Source organism: Hesperophylax consimilis, chromosome 28 (assembly GCF_061612785.1).
Source record: "Hesperophylax consimilis isolate HC1 chromosome 28, BYU_Hcon_1.0, whole genome shotgun sequence".
NCBI lineage: Eukaryota > Metazoa > Arthropoda > Insecta > Trichoptera > Limnephilidae > Hesperophylax > Hesperophylax consimilis.
Genome location: NC_142863.1, coordinates 20,912,031 through 20,922,902, shown reverse-complemented (window position 1 = coordinate 20,922,902; position 10,872 = coordinate 20,912,031). Strand labels below are relative to the sequence as shown.

The 10,872-nt window shown below is 35.2% G+C and overlaps 1 protein-coding gene across 1 annotated transcript; it reads right to left on the bottom strand.

The window, feature by feature from the left end:
- Positions 1-1,188: 1,188 nt before the first annotated feature.
- Positions 1,189-4,938, bottom strand: LOC149410344 (peroxisome biogenesis factor 10-like). Its single transcript, XM_089648528.1, has one exon. It carries the CDS (start codon positions 4,783-4,785, stop codon positions 3,952-3,954), a length of 834 nt encoding a protein of 277 aa, XP_089504654.1. The 5' UTR covers positions 4,786-4,938; the 3' UTR covers positions 1,189-3,951.
- Between the last annotated feature and the right edge of the window lie 5,934 nt (positions 4,939-10,872).

The following is a 10,872-nucleotide window of genomic DNA, read 5'->3' as shown; positions in this document are numbered from 1 at the left end:
TAAGCGATAATATTAAATATTAAGCAATAATATCTGATTTAATTTCTAATTAATGTAGAAGTATTTTCACTGTTATTTAAATTATTTTTCAGGTTAATTGGATGGGTTCATACTATTAATAATGTATTTTATAATATGTTGTTTAAATGATAAAATTATGCCATATTATTTGTGATAAATAAATAGCCGTATTAAATCCAATTCTTCCAAAATAAGATTTATAAAAGAAGATTTTATTTATTGGTTCCTATGTAATATTATGTATCTACCTGCTGCCTTCAAAATGGAATTTGGTCACAAGAAACACAAATAATATTTAATTCTGTACAAATTTATATAGATATTTTATGCATTTTATTTATTTTTGTACTTAGCAGAAGTGCAAAATCAATTTCTCATTAAAATTACATTTATTCATTGTAAATAGTAGATTAGTCAATATTCGTTGTTATCTTATTTATAAATAATAATATTGTTGTTAAAAGTGTAAACATTTTTATGAAAATATACCAACTTGTTATATTCGTAAAAGGTTTTTTTTTCTTATCCATACTGCAATCATGTGAAATCAGGTACTTTCCGACCTTCGTCTACTCATCTCCTTCCCATTTCTTTTAGCCTAACAGAATTCCTCAAATTCTCCCGCTGATTCCGCGCAGTTGGGTCTGTTGCGCGTTAATCGAACTAAAAAGTTACCCATAAGATTTTATTACAAAACTCACAGGTGACCGAGTAGTTGATACTCTCAGTTTAAAGAAATTTTAAAGTTTTATTTAGAAATGATGCTTGAAATGGCTTTAGCTATGATATATAATGTATATATATATATATAATCTCTGGACAGTTGGCACTCCTGTGCGATATTCACATTAAAAAAACCTGGAAACAAGTTACAACACAAAAATAAAGTGCCACTATTTTTGATATTAGTACATTTATTTTGAATTATAAAAACATAAATTAATTATTTTGAATGTTAAAAAAATTGATTCGTCGAAATTACACATACATAATTACAAAATGTAGTTACATTCGGCAAGCAAATAAATTATATTCCTTGCAGCTTCATATAAAATTCATTACAATTTTTTTTACAGAATAATATCATTGGCAAACTTTGTTCTTTATTTAAAAAGATTAGACTATCGAAACAAACACGAAAAAAAAAACACAAACTTTAAAACACCAATGAAAATAAAAAAATCTAGCCAACTATTTAGCACCACACCTAATAATAATGATTTAAAAGAAAACTGATGTCGCCATATTTGCAAAAGACTGTGGTCAATAAACAAGTATCGGTGCATATACAATTTGACGAGTTGTACCGAATTCATCAAACTCAAGAAGCTAATCATCATATTGGTTGGAAAGGATTTTAACTTCACTTTCCTTGTTAATAATAATAATATTTGGATGATTTGTATAGCGCCGTTTTTGTGCAAAATCACCTCAATGTATATAATACATTTCTACAATGATCTACGTTATTACTAACCATAGACTATAACTATTATCAATTTATGGCTTGGCAAGATTGCATCCACCGGTTTGTCGATCACTAATACAAAGCTATATGTACAATCATTGATGTATTATACTAGATTAGCCCTGTCTAGTTAAATCCATTTTAAAAATGAAACCACATAGCGTACGTCACAAATATGGAGATGAACTTAACAACCCAACTCTGTTTAAACTCCTTGTACAAGCGTTCAAACTCGTAAGTGAAACCAAGGAACAGCGTTCATTTTGTTACCGAGGTGTTGTTGTAATTTGAATACAAAGCCGTCACCAAACTAACATTTTTTTGCTAAACCAGGTCTGCATCAGGTAAAGGACTAATAAATAACACAAAATAATTTTTATTTTCACAATAAGTTTTGGATTCTGTACACTACATATTGAACCAAAACGGGAAACGTACACATATTTACTATTGAGTAGAAGTTTTATGAATTTGCAAAATTATTTATATAAAATAGTATCTAATTATCAAAGAAACCATTTACTTTGTGGCTTGACATTTTAATCAAATGAAAAGTTATTTTGTTTTTAACCGCTTTGTTAGGTTTATAAGACAGCATTATAAAAAAACTAGTCTAGGTACAAACATTAATATGTAATGTATAAAATATAATATTAAAATAAAGCGAGAGAAATCATATTAGACGAGGACAGAGCTTCAGAGAGGGTGTGGTGGGGTGGGACAAGGGAGGGTGAGGGTTACATGGTAATAATATCAATTTATTTATGCCCATTAAATAAGCTTTTACATTTTTACATTGCGTTTGTCAAATATTGTAAAATAATGCTTACTTATGGAATGTAATACGACAATTGGGTTTATTCTCTTTTTCACATCTATTTTTACAAGTTTTCATAGTACAAGTCAACATTTTGCCGTGTTATTTCGTAAAATGAACCGATGATGCCTCGACCATAGTTCGCACAAGAATGATGACGTCACGTTTTCAAATTTCACTTGAGGCCATACGCGAGCACAGCCGGCTCCAATGGAACCGGTATGGGGAGTGGGGATAATACGCTTTTAATCACTTAGGGCAGGTCTACTAATATTCATATGTCTATGATGGTGCTTAATCAAAGCTAGACAATAACAACCAGTAATTAAAATAACCTTTCTCAGATTAAGCAACGATACCTAATTTGTGGGTATATTACATTCTCTCCCCCACACAGCATGCTCAAAGATTATAATTAATAACAACGGCTTCCAAGCGAACAATCGATTTTAATTTTAACGAAATAACTATTATAATGTTTTATTTTCCATTTCCGGAAACTGAAACTTACTTCTCATTATTATCTAACTGATATGTAGTGTATTATTTGAATTTTGATTTTGTTTTCACGAATGAATGAATGCAAATCTTGGAAGTAGAAATCAACACACTTCCCGACATCCGATCGAGCTGAAACTCTTCATATAGGCTTGTTGTCGATATTATAGTAGTTTGTCGTATACCTACAAGCATTGAATGCTATAGCAATGTTCGGAATGTGTAAATTACTTCTCGTTTTAGCGTGTATACTAAATTTGCAGCATGATGACAATGCATTCTATCAATTTTTGGTGGCAATCACGCATGCACACACAGACATAAACGCATTTTGCAGAAGTTGGATGACATTACTGTAGTTAATACATGCCATAAAGGTTGGTACAAAAAAATAAAAATTTAATTTTTAAAAGACATTTAAAAAGTTCACAGGAGTTAAGAGCCAGTACCCAGGGAGAAAGGTTCAATACTCAGTCAAACCAAAAAAATAATAATTTTGATAAGTCTATTAAGGCGATGCCATACGTAGTAATGCAAAATCATGTGCTTTTGGTTTGAAAATTTGGTCGCCTAGAAATGTTTCAGATGCTTTCATTAAATACTGCAAGTAGAATACATCTTGGCCTTTGAAATAATCCAGTATTTTTTAGAAAAGTCTTTTTATATGCCCAGAAAAAAATAATGAATAAGGCCTATGAAAACTGCTTTAAAGTTCAAAATCTCCTACTTACAAACACATTTTCGGCTATAATTTTATTGTATAATGTGGCAAATTAAGTTATTTATAAAATGATCGAAAAAAAATTAGGCGGATGGTGTTAAGCGGGAGTTTATACCTTATCGCCATCTACGTAAGGGTTGTTATTGATAGCGGCTCAATTTAAAATATTACACGACGTAGTGCATCACCTTAATAAAAATAGATGTATTTTAGTAAAAAAAAATTCCATTAACCGTGTCTTTACGATATTTGGAAATGTATCATTTCATTGTAAGGAAAAATTGAGCTTACTTTGGGCATATAAACACCATCCAAAATACACTACAGTGGTACATAGTTAATCTAAATGTAATGCTATATTAATATTACATCACAGGAGGTGCAAATATATTAAATTTAGAAATATTTACGCCTCCGTATTGGTTGTCATCTTCTCAAATTATAATTCTGCAAAGGAACTGCTCGGTGATTCTGATAAGGAGCCCTGCAGATGGCACAACTAGCCGAACTCCTGGCGCAATTGTGGCAGAAAACATGACCACAGGGCAAACAACACGGAGAATTGTTTGTTATCAAACACGAATCGCAGGCCGTGCGCCGGGAATGCTGGAGAGTGCGTTTATTCTTCGGTTCGAGGTCTTCAAAAGAGGGAGGCGATTGAACTGCACTTAAAATTGCACGCATCATGTACGGGACTCCTAAAGTACGCAATGTACTAATACGTGGTCGTCTGCCTGGCACAGCGCTTACATAATTTATACTTGTTAATCTCTTGGTTATGTTGTAATGTTTCGCTCCCAAAAAGAAGCAAGCTTGATGCAGTTCTTGTATTATCGGTAATGACCAGTGCGATAACGAAATTAGTTTTAAAAATACTGTCTTTGGTCTTGGTAGAAGATTTTGGTTTTTTAACACGCTTTCTTTGGCTCTGTTTAAGATTTTTGTGACTACTTGATGACCAAACGCTCCCAGGAGCACATAAATCAGTCGGATTAACTTCGCAGGGATCTGTACGTAAGAATCGTCGACTTGTATAATGCCTGTGTATTCTTCTCCGAGCGTTTGCAAGTCTCGCAGTGTTGTGATGGAGTTGTAGACGAGGTGCGAGGCGAAAGGGATGTATTTGGAGTATGTTTGCCATTTTCTGTTGCCGAATAGCCGTAGTACTTCTGATGCGGAGCCTCCAAGGTGCTTCGCGAAGTATTCGTCTTTTTGAGCGGCGCGGAATATAGCTGGACCGCCAGCCGCGGGCAGCGCCATAATGAATAACGTTCACGCCTTATAATTAGTATAAGATCGATAAGGGATATGTTGAATCAAATACACTATCAATGCACTTTAATAGAGGAAATTAACGATGCACCGCACTTCCGTAAGAATGAAATTGTAAACAAATGGACTTTGAAACTTCAGTAGCTGTCACCTGTCACTTCAATAGCGATTAGAGATGTTCGATATTTAGCTTATATTTAGAGACTGTCGTTAACTTTGTCCCGGTGACTGTGTCACTGGAATGCCGATGTTATTTTTCTGAGGGACCGATTATTTCGAAAATTTAAAAAAAAAAAACGAAATTAAAAGTAGTGAATCACCCAGACGTCATAAAACACAAAATTAATATGACTGTCGTTTATTTTATCCCGATGACTGTGTCACTGGAATGTCCTATGTTATTTTTTTGAGTAACCGGTTATTTTTTAAATTTTTATTAAAAAAATTCAAAATATAAAATTTTCTGTAGATTGTAAAAACTCAGACCTGATAAAATACAAAACTAATGTAATATGAAGATTCAAACCATGCCAATACATTTTTAGCAATTTTTTTTTATCCATTTCTAATGAAATAATAAGTAAAAATAGTCAAAGTCACTATCCACGTTTGTCTGTTTGTGCGCCTAGTTCTTCTAAACTATGCAACGGATATATATATAGGGTTTTCACTATCACTAAATGGATATTATATTTATTGAAAGTAGAAAGAAGTCGAGCAAGTAGGTAATATTTCAATGAGATTTGTATTTCAAGTGTTTTAATCCAAAATTTATTTTTATGAATTTAATATGAGTACTGCTGAAATAAAATAAGCAAACAAATTAACACACAGACGAAATGCAAAATAGTCGAGTTAAAACAGGACTTCAGACTCTAATTTAATATGATGTATTCTTATTTTCATCACTATGTTCTAAACTAACTAACCATCACGCCGTTTCTCTCAGCAGGGGTAGGCAGAGAGGACGGACCGCCAAACAACTCGGTCTTGGCACACACTCCTTGACTCATTCACATTCATACATCGTCTCATACATACTCTTCTGTTATTACTAGAGACTAGTGATGCAACAGAGCTCTGCTTCCGCTTCCGCTTCTGCAGAAGTTCCGCAAGTTTTTCACTTCCGTTTCCGTTTCTGGTTCCGCAAACTTTATAACAGAACTTTAAATGGAGAATACAGCGTGGAGGCGGGGGGCGCGTGGACGACTGGACAGGGGGCGGGACATAAACGATACAAACGTGTCGCAACGAGTTTGTTTGTTTATAGTTTATGTATTTTGGCAACACTGGGTTTATTTATGATTCTGCATTCTGCGCATCACCGCACCATACACTATCGCGACTTATTTGGATCCGCGATACAAATCTCATTTTTTTACCAGCATCATTACAGAGCAGGTTGAATCTAAATTACTTAATGCAACGATTATGATTAACAATATTACATTTAGAACCAGACAACCCAATTCCATGCAAGATGATGACCGTGTACCTTCCCCCAAAAGAAGCCAAACTCAATTTGCGAATGAAGATGAAGATATCGAAGTGCAGCCTTCTACTTCAAAATCACCATCATCATTACAAATATTGGAATCGATGTTAAGTGTAAATGAAGACCAGAGTGAGAACTCTTCTACAACTGACGATGGTGACAATCTATATTTAGAGATACAGTCACATGTTCGTGAGTACAAGAAAGAGAAGAGACTACCTCTCAATGAGGATCCCCTTATGTGGTGGAAAGTAAATGCGCACAAATACCCCCATCTGTTGCCAATAGTTCGCCAATACTTATCAGCTCCCCCCAGCAGTGTAGCCAGTGAGCAATTATTTAGTGCAGCTGGTTTAATATATGAAGAACACCGAAACAGACTCAAAGGTGAAAAAGCAGCCAAATTACTTTTTATAAAATATAATTTACCACTGTTTAATTTCGAGTACTAAAAGTACAAAATACAAATTTAATTAAACAAATCTTAAAAAATAAAATTGTGCTTTTTCTTCATAGTACTAACACTTCCGCTTCTGCTTCCGTTTCCGCTTCCGCTTCCGCTAAGATTTACTTTTGACATCTGTTTCCGTTTCTGCTTCCGTTAAGACACTTCCGTTGCATCACTACGTAGAGACCGGATTATATGCATTTGCATATTTGCATATGCAAATGCATATTTAGACCCTTTTCAGCGGTAGTTGCATATTTTAGCCAATAATTTGAGATCTTGCATATTTACGCTTGATATCGTTCAGATGCCTCACATAGCGACACTATAGACGTCAGATAGCAAGGCGCGCGGCCAGCGAAGCTGAGCGAAGAACTGATAACTGATCTTACTGATCGCTACGGCCGGCGGCCGGAGCGGGGGGGGGAACCTCTCTCATCTTCGCCTGCGCTCGCGCCTACTCGGCTTAATTCGGCTAATTGCCGAAAACAATTCATTCATTCGTATGAGGGGTGATTTGGTATATTTTTATGGTAATTCAGTGAATTGCGAATTTTGTTTTTGACTGGTCGCACGCGCTGTTCTTTAGAGTTTCGTCTAGTGTTTTGTTTGTTTGCACGAAGTTGTACATTGTGAAAGTGAACCATGCCCCCTGATAAAAAAGTGGCCATACGTGGACAGCTGAATATCCTGGAATATTTACATACGACGGAAAAGTTTTATACTGCCGAGTTTGCGAGAAAAACATTTCTAGCACAAAAAATTTCCAAATAGACCAGCATGTCAAAACCAGTGTTCATATCGCAGGAGTGCAGAAGAAGGGCCCACGACAACAAGTTTTTACAGTGGCAAGTAGCATTAACAGTGAAGTAGCCTCCAAAGGTAAACAACAAAATCACTTTAGCATGGATCTATGTGAAGCATTTCTTGCAAGCAATATCCCTCTATACAAACTGACAAATCCTGCCTTGAAGGATTTTCTCAGAAAATATTGCATAAATCAAAATATACCGGATGAATCTACTTTACGTAAAAATTACATACCATCAATTTATCTACATGTGCTGGAAGAAATACGCAATGAACTCAAGGATAACATCATATGGATTTCAGCTGACGAAACCACCGACACTTGCGGCCGTTACATTGCAAATTTGATTGTTGGTGCATTAAAACTTGAACCTTCACCTTCCTATTTGGTGGCCTGCAGAGAACTTGAAAAGGCAAATCATTCTACAATCGCCAGATTTGTGAATGAGGGTATAAAAAAAATATTTCCTGAATTTTCTGCGGATGAAAATGTGTATGTGTTGCTCTCAGATGCTGCCCCCTATATGATCAAAGCAGGCAAAGCCCTCCAAGTATTTTATCCCAATTTGATTCATGTGACGTGTTTTGCTCACGGAATTCACAGACTCGCCGAAGAAGTGAGATCCACGTTTGCGAATGTAAATAACCCGATTTCATCAGCAAAGAAAGTGTTTCTTAAGGCGCCTGCTCGTATAAAGGCCTACAAAGAAAAACTGCCAAATATCCCTTTACCTCCTGAGCTAGTAATAACACGTTGGGGTACATGGATCGAAGTTGCGATGTTTTACCATGAACATTTTGAAGCCATCAAGAGTGTTATCAATGACTTCGATAGTGCAGAGGCTTTGGCAGTTTTCCAGTGCAAAGAATCGTTTGACGACGCCAGTATTAAAAAAAACCTAGCTATGATTACCACTCATTTCGCCTACATACCTGCAAGTATAAAAACGCTTGAAACTCACGGATTGGCGTTGAATGCATCTATTCAGGTTATGAAGGAAATTCGCCTTATGAATTCCTCGTTGCCAAAGCTATTCCCGAGTAAACTCAAAGAAAAATTTAAAAACATACTGAATAATAACCCAGGGTTTGAACCTTTGTGCCAAATTGATAACTTCATCAACGGGGCAGGTGAAATTTTGCCCGGAACAATAAGTTCGAAAATCGCACCCAAATTTAAATTCTGTCCAGCCACATCAGTAGACGTAGAACGTTCCTTTTCCGCTTACAAAAATATATTAAGCGATCGTAGACACAATTTGTCTACAGAACATTTAGAACAGTACTTAGTCATATACGTTTTTAAAGGTAAATTCTAAATTTTATTGTTAAATACATTTTATAATTGATATTTTCGAAAATATAATTGTTATCCTTGAGAACTAATAGCTTACCTACTAAAATAAAAAAAAATATATGTAAAAATACGACTTCCTGTATTATTTCATGTTGCATATTTTGACCCTTTTTATGGATTTTCGTACATATTTTAGCTATTTTTATTGCATATTTGCATGCATATTTTGGGCTATTTTTGTTGCATATAATCCGGTCTCTAGTTATTACTCAAGTATCAGTGATCATGCCATGTCTTCCTCGGGCGACCACAACTTCTTTTACCATTCACATTTACGTCATATATTCTCCTTTCTTCGCTCATTCGCCCTACATGCCCAAACCATCTAAGAGTCCCTTTTCTAATCTTACTGATTATGCTTAATCAGCCTTGCATTCTTTCCAAATATCCACATTTCTCATACGATCCTACATGGTTTTACTACACATACTCCTCAGGGATCTCATTTCTACAGCATTCAGTGTACTTTCATCCTTCCTCTGCCAGTTCTGTGCCTCACTGCCATACATCAGGGTAGGTACCAGCACTCCATTGTGGATTGCTAGCTTTGTTTCTTTGGTCGATTTTTTGTTAGCGCCAACTGCGTTCAGTCCTCCATTAATGAATAACAATTGGCATCGAATTCATATATAATTGTTGTATGCCGCAAGCAGATTTCGGTGTCAAGCTGATTAAGTACATTCAAAAACCGTTTTTCGGCTCTTCTGTAAAGTTATGCAAATGGACATGATGTGACATGCCTCAAAGTTACAAAAATACCCAAAAAGGGGAGAAAAGTAATTTCAGTAGATTTTACAAGAAGAGTGATAAAAAATTTAGAGATGCAGCGAATATTTAGTATTTTTTAATAGTCTACTATTCGGCCGTTACTAATAATGTTAATTAAAATTTAAAATCAATCGGTGGCAAATTGTGGTGAATAAAAACCAGTTTTTCTGTGTTTGCTGGTAGCAGACCATCTCGGTTTTCTTCGTACATGCTGCAAGGTACAAAAGATAAAATTTGACAAACTTCATTATGTTTGGTTATTGTTTTGCATTTGCAGACCACTAGTTGTAAACGTCTTACGATCGAGACAAGCACATTCTTTTGAATTCATAGTTTTTTCTGGAGTTCCTCAGGGGTCTATCCTTGGACCACTTCTGTTTCTGATTTTTATTAACGATATTGGTTAAGTCATTACACATTCGCTGTATTTACTATTTGCAGATGACTTGAAACTATATCGCTCAATAAAAAACCATCTTGACTGTATTCTCCTTCAACGTGAAATTGACTGCGTCTCAAACTGGGCCAAAATAAATGGCTTGAACTTCAGTACACCCAAGTGCAATATCGTCTCGTATACAAGATCAAAGAAACCGCATAGATTTGAATATACAATCAATGAAATTATTCTCCAACACCTAAACCAAATCAAAGATCTAGGAGTTATTTACGACAGCAAACTAACTTTTCACCAACACATCGATGATTTTATAAGCAGAGTATACAGGCTTCTCGGCTTCGTAATTAGGAACTCATATCCGTTTCGTAACACAAAAACACTGACGTTATTATATAACACACTAGTCCTAAGTGTACTTGAATCAAACTCGATCATCTGGGCTCCACATGAATTAACATACACTTTACGCATTGAAAGAGTCCATAAAAATTTTTAAGGTTTTTATTCTCGCGGCTCTATAGACGTTACCCTTGGCTTTACCCATCGATTTATATATTAGGCATGACCAATTACCACTCCCTTGAGACACGTAGAAGTATTGCTTTACTTAAATATCTTTTTCAACTAATAAACGGTCACTTATCTAATAATGAGATACTGGCCCAATAAAATTTTTTTGTACCATAGTCTCACTCTCGAGGACGTCATCACAATCTTCTATATAGTAGAGCAAGCCGCACTAATTTATTTATGAACTCACCTGTGGGGAGAGCTACGTGCTATTTGAATGCGGTAGA

What these genes read in the sequence shown, in the direction of transcription:
- LOC149410344 (XM_089648528.1), bottom strand. Translation starts at nt 4,785, where the DNA reads ATGGCGCTGCCCGCGGCTGGCGGTCCAGCTATATTCCGCGCCGCTCAA.